Source organism: Eucyclogobius newberryi, unplaced genomic scaffold (genome assembly GCF_026437365.1).
Source record: "Eucyclogobius newberryi isolate DKJ021-1_F unplaced genomic scaffold, fEucNew1.0.hap1 SCAF_20, whole genome shotgun sequence".
Taxonomy (NCBI): Eukaryota; Metazoa; Chordata; class Actinopteri; order Gobiiformes; family Gobiidae; genus Eucyclogobius; species Eucyclogobius newberryi.
In genome coordinates, this window is record NW_027315835.1 from 21,541,099 (window position 1) to 21,552,633 (window position 11,535).

Sequence of the window (11,535 nt, forward strand, 5' to 3'; positions counted from 1 at the left end):
CACTTGACATCGAAGATATGGAAATTTGATACCACTGATTGACACATAATGGGTTTGGTCTGATAAGTATGATTTCTTCTGAGAAATGGCTTGCTCGAATAAAAAAATGAGTTAGCCTAGATCAGGGCTCACCAACCATTTTAGGGCTGAGGGCTACTTCAATCCTTTTAAATTAGTCCAATTAAATTAATCATAGCCAAATGATTTAAGATGTTATTTGATAAATGTTCATGTGTGAGACACTTGTTTGTATCTATCATTCATTTTTTATCTGAAAACCCAATCTTTTCAATTTGAAAGTAATAAGGACAAAAACAAAAACGGTTTAAATAAGACCACTGTGTACTAAATTCGAACTCATTCAATGAGTAAACTAATACAAAAACATGCAAAAAGTGCAAAGCAAATACGTCAAATAAGTAAATTGTCTTCATTGAAATTTTACCTTTTCTACTCAACTGTTTCTCCTTTTTGTGGCTCTATGTTTTAGTATTAATTTCAGTCCTGTGTGAGTCCTGATTTAAAACGTGTTCGGCCTGAGTTAGACCTGGTTTAGTTCTGAGTCGGTCCTGTTCTGACAGGTAGAATCAGAGGGTTAGGGTTCCTTCTCACCCTGGACATGGACTATTTGAGCCACTCCCCTCAGGCAGGAGACTACGGTCAATCTGGACCAGAACCTCCCGCCACAAGAACAGTTTCTTTCCCTCTGCTGTTGGACTCATGAACACTTTATGACACCTGCCACTTTAACACTTATTAGAAACAATAACCATTCATTGCACAGCTATTTATTTATTTTTTGCACTATTCTGACAAAATTCAGACTAAGTCTATACTATTTTGTCTAATAAGCTTTTAAATAATTAGCTGAATCCCTTAGTGGGGGTGGTGGAGCGGCTGCTGCTGAATCCTTTGGGGGGAGGCTGTGGTTGTGGTGCAGCTAAAACATTGGCTGATGGAGCAGGAATTCTTTTCACATTCCTCTCTTCTCTAACTATCTGCTCAGGACCTTGTCCAGGCCCAGTCCAATGCCTCAGAGCGTGGAGCAGGTTCTCTGTCAGCACCCTCACTCCACTTCTGCATAGGTGCATAAATAGATGTTCTTAATAGTGCGATCCTCTAGGTGCACACTCTTTGGACAGCCATGTGCTCAGCTGAAGCAGCCTGCTAAACTTGTTTATCTTCCTGTCGATATTTCCATTTGATCAAGCACGTCGAATAACTTCAAGAAGTCTTTTTTCAAAGCTTCACTCTGTTCCCGTCACGCATGTCTCCAATTTTCCCTTTGTTCATTTTCTTCAGTCTCTGAAAGTGGTAAAAATCTGTTTGTAAACTGTATTTTAAGTGACTTTACTTACTTTTTGTATGTTGCACCTTAATGCCAAAGCAAGTTTGTTAATCATGTTCACTGACAATGGCAAAAAATCCCTTTCTGATTCTGATTTGCCTCATGGAGCTGGTTATCTTATCTATTGTGGTCTGTACATGACCAGCTCTCATATAGGCCTGTGTAGTTTTTAGCAAAACACAAAGCTTTAGAGTTCAATATTCAGCTCAGGCCCATGTGGGCAACTGAGAGAAGCTCAAAGGGCGCCCAGGGGCCCGTGGGCACCAAGTTGGTGACCCCTGTAGGGATTGGAGCATAATATTTGGTGATCAAACTTATCAAATGCACATTTAAAGTCCAGAAAAAACACACCCACAAAAGGACAACTATCCAAATAGTTTTTTGCTTTTTCCAGAAAAAGATTTATCGTAGTTTCCCTAATTGGCACGAAAACAACACTGCATATGGTGCAGGAAAGTATAACCCTTATCTGCTGGTAAATGGTTTGCCAACTGTTTGGCCACCCATTTTTCAATATTTGTTCAATGATCGGTAGTATACAGATTGGGCATTTATTTTTGTATTCCCAGACTTAAAGACGGGGTTAATTGTGGAAACTTTCCATCAGGTCAAAATGATAGAATGGCTGATAGAAAGATTTAATCATATGCGTAATTGGACATATTGAAATATCGTTGTATACCTTTATGAAGTTTGTATCTTCAGTTAAATCTATGGAGGCTACTTCTGACCTGTTAATCTCTGCTAATTTTAAAATGGGTAAAGTCTCTAAAGTCTCTTGTATGCTTTAAAAAAAACTGTAATTTCAAATAAAGCCTCTTTAAAAATATAAATACAATTTTACCAGTTCATTATTATTATTATTGATTTGTAATTGTATTTCATTGCGTTTACCTGCCAAATATCTCCAAAACAACAATTGCGATATTATTAATTTTTCAATATACTTCCCACATATATACAGTATAGTCACTAAGAAAGATCTATAGAGTTGTTTTATGTTCAAAAGCAAAACTTTTTTTTATTGCATAAATTACATTATTTATGCAATTATATAATTTATTTATTTATGTATGTATGTATGTAGGTATTTATTATTTGTTAGGGACAATGCTGTCAGACATATCAAAGTTTGCAGCTGTTTTAATGCAGACAGAGTTTATAGCAAGTGTTACTTTTCAATTAGCCATCCCCGCTTGGGCTTGTCAGCGCTAACACATATTGACACATTGTCCTGTACAAGATAAGATAAGTTAAGATATTCCTTTATTGTCCACACATGGGGAAATTTCATTGTTGCAACGCAGGTAGATACAGAGGAAAAGGACAGATAACTTATCGGAAGTTTAAAAAACACTCTTAATAGAAAAACTCTTATAAACAAAACTCTTATAAACAAAAACTCCTATAGACAAAACCTCTCATTTCTTAATAAGGAATGGAGGGGAAAATAAAAACAGCTAGCGTAAGACAAAATAATACTAATAATAATGGTAAAATAAACACTCTATTTACATCAGTTATATGCACATGAATGTGACATTATTGCGTGTGTATTATCATATTGTTAGTTGTATGCACAGAGCACCTTCAAACAATGCATTTCATGTAAAGCAATGTTATCTCTATATTTTGTTGCTTTACCATTTGCAGCGTTGATGTTGGCGTTCGTCTCGATGGCCCTCAGTATTTCACCTTGGACATATTGCAGGCTCCAGGGGAATTCTGTGTCGTTGAGAAGAATCACGTTGATCATGACTCCATCCAAACATGGCTTGATGCTGCTGGATTGTGCAAGTAGAATCCACAAGGTGCACACGCTCAGCCAAATGCCTCCTGGAGCCATCCTGAGTCTGTATCACCAAACCAACACTATCCACAGACTGGAGAAATGTAATCAAAGATAATTCCCTTCTACTTGTAGTCCGAATGTGCAGTAAAGTCACCATAGGTGTCCCATTCTTGAGGTTACATGTTGTGTATTTACAAGTAGGAAAGCCTCCGTGCTTTGCGTGATACTAAGTGAGAACCTGTTTGTTAATGTACAACTTTTAAAGCCTCAGTGGCAGGGCGTATTTAACCTTCTGACTGCTGGTATCTCAAGCCTCTAGTCTAGAACAACAAAAACGGGCTAAAGCCAAAATACCAAAAATTTAACTAAAGTAACATTAATTCAAAATAATGTTACTCAAGTAAGTAGTCCCCCAAGAAATTCCTTAAGTATGAGTAAAAACACGTTTGAGGAAACTACTAATATAATCGTGAAGACAAAACCTTAAATAATGCACAAAATCTGTAGTTTTTTGTTTGTTTTGTTTTTAATTAAATTACATCAGAAGAAACACAAATGTTCAATTCATCTCATCAGTACAAAATGTATGTCACTTAGTGGGAAACTAAACAAGTAAGATGCTCTCTTTCTTCAAACAAAAATCACTCAAGTAGAAATAAAAATGTGAAGTATGAAAACTACGCTGAGAATTACAATTTCTTTAAAAAGTTTAACTCGTAAATATACCACCTACCCACTTCTGACCATAACATTTACTTGTGTTAGTGTCTTAACCACAATTTGTGTTTTTACAACAGGTACAATTACATAATCTCTGTTTTATAGAGTATATAGTGGTGCATTTAGGAGGTAAACTGGTCATTTCCAATGTAACGTCGCTGTCATCTCTTGATTTCAAAAACATGAAACCGTTACACCTTCAGTGTAATATTATATAGTATGATTTGGCTCATGAATTATTTATCCATGTCAGATATTTTATTGATAAAATGAGACGGGTCTATGAATATATAGGAACAATTTATATTTTTAGGCTGGCTTTGATTGATTATGGGTAGATGCCTGTGTCAAAAAAGTCTATTCTTCTATGAGTATATTAAAGCAAAATGAGATGAGAAGAACAATGATAAGAAGGTTGAACTAATGAAATGGGGCTGGTGTGGTTTAAAAGTTTAAAATCAAATTATCTTTATAGACAATATGTGTCTTCATCCTTTTACTTATAGCTAAACGGCGTATTGAAGAGCAAAGAACATGTAAGTAATCCTGATATATCAGGATTACTTACATGCTATGTAGCATTCGTAACATATTCATTTGTAAACCTTTATTCTTGCCTTCCCTATTTTGCGATGGTAATACTTTTTGACTGTTTGTTTTTTGATAAGTTGAAATTTATGAATGAGAGATGACGCATAAAACAGTACAGAGTTGAGCAAAGTTTACACAGACCATAAAAGCCTATCGCAGACAGTAGAGTAAATCCTGTAGTACCGTTTGGCCTCACTACGTCGGATCCAGTAACAAAGCAGGAGTGCTTCCATTCAATTAGAGCAGTTTCTTCACTGATCAACTCTATTAACCACATTATCAGCTCATTACGTCTGACAGAGCACTATCTCTGACACGTTTCTATCTGCTATACACCACGTTTCCCACAGTGCACTTCACTAAACAAACGCCACCAGCTCATTAAATACTCTTGTAATAAGTTTATTTAGAAGTCTACAACATTTTTATTAATGCAATGATTATTTTTGCCAATTTGGAGAGTTTCTCTTCATCAGGAACGTTATGTAATAATTACCCATTGAAGCATTCAGTAATGTCCATGCTTTTTTATCTGGTTATCTTAATAAGTATTGAAATTATGAATTTAATCTCTTATCCAGTATTTCTTTTTACAGATAAATAAGTCATAAAAATGACATACTAACATATGTCTGATGCACATAATGAGATCAAAGTCCTTTCTGCCTCATTATATGAATGTCCTTGTTTTTTAGTCTATTGTCTTCACCATAACATTAGCATTAGTGTATTATGTTTTTGATTGTTAATGGGTCGGCCACAATGTTATAAAATCTGAATAATACAGTTTAGGCATACTGAATAAATTGTAATTTATTTCACTTCTATAAAAAAATTTAACCCAGCAGAGCTTAAATAGTTACGCAAGTAATGATATTATCATAATGATGACCATCAAAATAGGCATCATAACAATCACAGTAATTAAATACTGTAATGAACTTAAGTGAAAAGAAAGAAAATCCCTTGGGTCAAGTAAATGATTATACTGACATCAAGTGGCCAGGCCTGGAATCATCCATCCATCCATCCATTTTCTACCGCTTGTTCCCTTTTGGGGTCGCGGGTGACTGGAGCCTATCCCAGTGACTTCGGGCCTTAGGCGGGGTAATCAGTTAAACATATATTTCTAAATTAGATGTGACGAAGGACCCGCCCCGTTTCTGCCAGGTGCCTGATTGACAGGTCGAGTAGCCAATCACGCGTTAGCATAGGCAAGTTAGGTTGAGGATGCTACGTGTTTGCAGAGTTTTAGTTGTTTTCCCCCACATCGTGTAGAGCTTGTGGTTGTAGTTTGGTGTGCGTGATAAAAAGTGAGTATTTGTTAGAAACGAAAGTAGACATAGACACACCATTTGTTCCATGATTGTATAAAGTGTTGCATGCCATTCGAATTGTTTAATAGTGTAGTTAAAGTTATATATTTACCTTGTTTTGTGTTTGTGAATGCTAAGTGCCTCGAGCTAAGCGCTAACAGCAGTAGCTCCGACGGAGCTCATGTATATTTGTGCATTATATGTTATTGTTTTACAGATTTTATTATAATTTATGTTCTCCTTGTTTATATTACAGAACCACACACGTATTTACATGATTAATAACTGCTCTGTAAATACCAACCACCAGTATTATTAGACTGAAATTTTTAATAAAGAGAAAACCCTGGATCATCTCTCCCAGTGCATTCTTACCAATGCCCCCTGGCGGTCACAACCCGTATAAAACCAGTAAATTAGCTCTCCCCAAAACAAATGGTGCCGAAACCCGGGACAAGTGAGGCCACCGTGGAATAAATAGAGATGTATTCAGACCAGAGTCACCTTCTACACGATGCAGGTGCTCGGCCACGCCGAGACAGAAGACCACCTGTTTGGATGCAGGACTACGTGTCCACCCCTGCACAGCAAGCTGCTCTCAATGCATATGAGCAGCAACAACCATATCCCAGCGTGGAGAGATCGGTGGGGAGAATTGCCAGGACGACGTCTCTCACACCTCCACAGCCTGCTGACTGGAGTGAACTAGAAGGAGCCAGAGCTATGGATCCATATGCTGCTGAATATTCCCTGCGTTTACCTGTAAGTACACCAGTCACGCCCAGGCAGAGACCAGCTGCAGAAGAAACATCTGACACTCTAGCATTGTTACACCGAGTGCTTAACGACAATCATAGTATGCAAAGACAGATGATGGACATGCAAAGGCGCCTTGATGCAAGAGAGTTCTCATCCCAACGATTCATCCCGATGCCAGCCCCTGCTCCACCACAAGGCCTACGTGCACCTTTGAGCCAGGATCACAGTCAGCTTCTGCTCTCTGCTCCGCCTGCACAAGCTGTGAACTTTATGTTGCCTACAGATCCTGAGTACTGGCCACCTCCTCCCCCTCCTGTAACAGATGAGTTCATTGAAAGGCCACTATCACCGCCACCACAAAGGATGGTGTCTGAACTCACGGAGCTGCTAAGGGACATGAGAACTACCCCACAAGATCCGCCAAGGTATGTTGCAGATACACACCACTCCCCATCTCCTGTGCCGACGCCAGAGTATGGCAGCCCCTATACTCCACCAAGACGTGAGTCAGAGCACACCAGACCCCTGCCTCCTCCTAAACATGAGGTGGTGTATCGCGGCCCTAAGCCTACAATCCCTTCATTCACAAAGGGTGACCCAAGAGAGTTTGCCAGGCTCAAGGTGGCCCTGGAGAATCTTCTGCCTGAAGACGCCACTGAACGCTTTAAGTATCAAATACTGTTAGACCACTTAAAGCACGAAGATGCCTTGCTTATTGCCGATTCATATATCAACTCACAGCAGCCATATACAGACACAATGGCCAGTTTAACTGAGCGTTATGGCCAGCCCCACCAGTTAGCACTCAGGAAGATTGCTGACCTGATGGAGTCCCCAAACATAGCTCGTGGAGACACCCTGGGCTTTGAGCGTTTTGCACTGAGGGTGAGAGCGCTGGTGGGCTTGTTGGAACAGCTAGGTGAAAGTGGACAGACAGAACTCTGCTGCGGGTCACATGTGACACGTTTATTATCTAAGCTGCCACAAGATATGAGAGCTGAGTTTAAAAGGTTCCTTTACCCCATGCGTGTCACAATTCCCAGCCTTCTGCACTTCTCCGATTGGCTCAATTATGAGCTGAAGATACAAGAGACAGTGTTTGAGTCATTACACAGTGAAGTAAGGAGTAGCAGTGTACCCAAGTCAGCTCGGCACCATGACAATAAGAGCAGCAGAAACACTAACATCTTTCATACAGGAAACAAGCCCAGTGATCCCCCGCCAGCAGAGCAGACAACAGTCACTCCCAAGAAGTCCCCTTTTTGCCCATATTGTGTCAATACACTACACTACCTTGACCAGTGTGGTAATTTTGCCCTGTTAACAGTGGATCAGAGAACGGCGTGGATCAAGTCTAACAGAAGGTGCTGGCGCTGCGCACGTTCACATCAGGCTGCCCAATGTCGTTTGAAAGTCACATGCCCAAAGTGCAAAGGAAAACACCTGCAGGCCCTACATGACGTTAATGCAAAGCCCTTTGAGACACCATTAAGCCCCGTCAGCTCAACCAATGAAGTTTTGTACCTTGACAGACGTTCTGGCTGCAACCAAGTCCTGTTAAAGATTAGCAGGGTGCTGCTCCGCAATGGTGAGAATTCACTAGAGACGTATGCAGTGCTTGATGACGGATCAGAGCGGACTATTCTGCTTCCTGCTGCAGCCCAAACACTCAAACTCATTGGTGAGCCAGAAGACCTTGCCCTCAGAACTGTTAGACAAGACATCAAGGTCATGCATGGTGCAGCGGTGTCATTCACCATTTCCCCTGCAGACCAGCCAATGAAGACGTTTGCCATTAAAGGTGCATTTACTGCTGAGCCACTGAGTTTAGCTGAACACACATACTCAGTGGAGGCACTCCAGCGAAAGTACAGACACCTCAGAGGTCTGCCACTCCCAGCAATGAACAGAGTACGCCCCCTATTGTTGATAGGCTCTGATTACCCTCACCTCATCACTCCAGTTGCCCCTGTGCGCCTCGGACGTCCTGGGGGACCCGCTGCTGTGAGAACAAGGTTAGGCTGGACACTTCAGGGGCCGATTAAGAATGCCAAACACCCATCTACCTCTCAGCAGTGCCTTCACCTCTCCACCATGTCATCCTCTGCTGAAATACTCCAGAATGTGGAGAAGTTGTGGCAATTAGACATCCTCCCCTATCGCAGTGAAAAGCTGGTGGTGCGATCCAGGCAGGATCAGGAAGCAATACAGCTGCTGGAGGATAAAACCACACGTGTGAACATCGATGGTGTCCAGCGATATGCCACTCCCCTCCTCAGAGTAAAGAACATGCCACAGCTTCAAGCCCCAAAGGAGGCTGTGCTGGCCAATCTTCGTAGCACAGAGAAAAGACTCACTGCTCGATCCAGAGTTGCCCCCAAAAAGCAACAGTCTATGCCCAGGCTGGAGCTCTGTGCAGCACTGACAGCTGCCCAGCTCTCTACACTCCTGCAACGCGAGCTGACCGTGCCAATCAACAGTGTTATCCTCTGGACAGACTCCACCACCGTCCTCACCTGGTTACAGTCAGACTCCTGTCGTTTTAAGGTGTTTGTGGGAACACGAGTGGCCGAGATCCAGGAGCTAACAGACCCGCTGAGTTGGAGGTATGTGAATACAGCACAGAACCCAGCCGATGATGTCACTCGTGGTAAAACCTTGCAGGAGTTGTCTAACAGCGGAAGGTGGAAACATGGGCCAGCCTTCCTACAGCAGCCACCAGAGACCTGGTCCATGCAACCAGCCAAAGAAGAACCTCAGGATGATCCTGAACTAAGAAAACCTACCATCTCCTGCCTTGCCACCACAGTTGCCAAGACCACACGACAGTTACAGGAGGACCAGTGCTCCTCCTTCACTGAACTCATAAACATGGTCGCATCGTCCTATCACGGGGCGGCACCTGGCCAGGCCGCTCCCTCTGCTGCAGACCATCAGAAGGCGGAGAGGGAGATCCTACAGCAAGCCCAACAGGATAGTTTTCCAGATGAGTACAACTTGCTGAGCAGTAACAAGCCAGTTGCCTCTGCTAGTCGGCTGTTGACCCTGTCCCCAGAATTTGATCCCACTGCAGGGCTTATTAGAGTTGGTGGGAGGTTAAGGCGCTGCAGTCAACTACAACCGGAGTCCATTCACCCTGTGGTCTTAAATCCCCATCACCGAGTTACCCAGCTCATCATCAAGGACACAGACATTGCCCTACGTCACCCAGGCTCAGAGCGCCTGTTTGCCGAACTAAGGCGGAAGTATTGGATACTCCGGGGGCGAGAGGCAGTGAAAAGACACCAGCATTCATGCCCAGAGTGCCAAAGATGGAGAGCAATGCCAACTGTGCCCAAGATGTCAGATCTGCCAGAGGCGAGGTTGAGACTGTTTAAGCCGCCCTTCTTTTCTACTGGTGTGGACTGTTTTGGACCTTTCACTGTCAAGGTGGGCCGTCGTCTGGAGAAAAGATGGGGTATTATATTTAAGTGCTTGACAACACGAGCCGTGCACTTAGATATTCTCTCCAGTTTAGACCACGATTCGTTTCTCATGGCACTCCGCAGATTCATTGCCAGAAGAGGCAAACCAGCTGAACTCCTGTCTGATCAGGGGACAAACTTCAAAGGAGGAGAGCGGGAGCTCAGAGAGGCCTTTGAAGCCCTACAACCTGAACTCCGTGATCATTTGGCCAAGCACCAGATCCGGTTTAAGTTTAACCCGCCAAGTGCCCCACATTTTGGGGGTGTGTGGGAAAGGGAAGTGAGATCGGTCAAAGTCGCACTTTATGCCACCATCCAGTCTCAGTCTGTTCCAGAAGAAGTCCTGAGGACTGTTCTCACAGAGGTTGAAGGGATTTTGAACTCCAAGCCCCTGGGTTATGTTTCGACAGATGTGGCAGACCCAGACCCTGTGACCCCTAATCTGCTTCTCATGGGGCGGCGCGACTCCTCCCTACCACAGGCTGTTTATGAGGATGCAGAGCCTTTAAGTCGACGCCGCTGGAGGCACAGTCAAATGTTAGCAGACCAGTTCTGGGCACACTTTATCCGGTGCTACCTCCCAACCCTTCAAACCCGCTCCAAATGGCACAAGGACCCAGCACAGCTGCAACTCGGGACCACGGTCATGGTGATGGACCCTCAGCTACCGAGAGCCCTCTGGCCAATTGGACTGGTCACCAAAGCTCTTCCTGGGAAGGATGGAAGGGTTCGTGCAGCTGAAGTCCGAATCAAGGATAAGACCTACACCAGGCCCGTTGCACGCCTTGTAGCCCTACCCGCCATCCCAGACACTGACTTTGAAACTGTGCGTCCTTCTTAGGTCTCAAATTTGCTGGACAAATTAGGGGGCGGCTGTGACGAAGGACCCGCCCCGTTTCTGCCAGGTGCCTGATTGACAGGTCGAGTAGCCAATCACGCGTTAGCATAGGCAAGTTAGGTTGAGGATGCTACGTGTTTGCAGAGTTTTAGTTGTTTTCCCCCACATCGTGTAGAGCTTGTGGTTGTAGTTTGGTGTGCGTGATAAAAAGTGAGTATTTGTTAGAAACGAAAGTAGACATAGACACACCATTTGTTCCATGATTGTATAAAGTGTTGCATGCCATTCGAATTGTTTAATAGTGTAGTTAAAGTTATATATTTACCTTGTTTTGTGTTTGTGAATGCTAAGTGCCTCGAGCTAAGCGCTAACAGCAGTAGCTCCGACGGAGCTCATGTATATTTGTGCATTATATGTTATTGTTTTACAGATTTTATTATAATTTATGTTCTCCTTGTTTATATTACAGAACCACACACGTATTTACATGATTAATAACTGCTCTGTAAATACCAACCACCAGTATTATTAGACTGAAATTTTTAATAAAGAGAAAACCCTGGATCATCTCTCCCAGTGCATTCTTACCAATGCCCCCTGGCGGTCACAACCCGTATAAAACCAGTAAATTAGCTCTCCCCAAAACATTAGAAGTAAACGTTTAAAAAAAACCTCACTATTGTGATTAAAGGGGATTATGCAAATCA

The 11,535-nt window shown here is 42.6% G+C and overlaps 1 protein-coding gene across 1 annotated transcript in view; it reads right to left on the reverse strand.

Annotated features, from left to right (window-relative positions):
- gucy2cb (guanylate cyclase 2Cb) overlaps positions 1-3,375 on the reverse strand; it is a 28,736-nt gene extending 25,361 nt beyond the window's left edge. The window contains exon 1 of the mRNA XM_072456584.1: positions 2,993-3,375. Within this exon, the coding sequence (XP_072312685.1) occupies positions 2,993-3,194 (202 nt within the window). The 5' untranslated portion in view covers positions 3,195-3,375. The remainder of the gene's footprint in view (positions 1-2,992) is intronic.
- Positions 3,376-11,535: the final 8,160 nt, after the last annotated feature.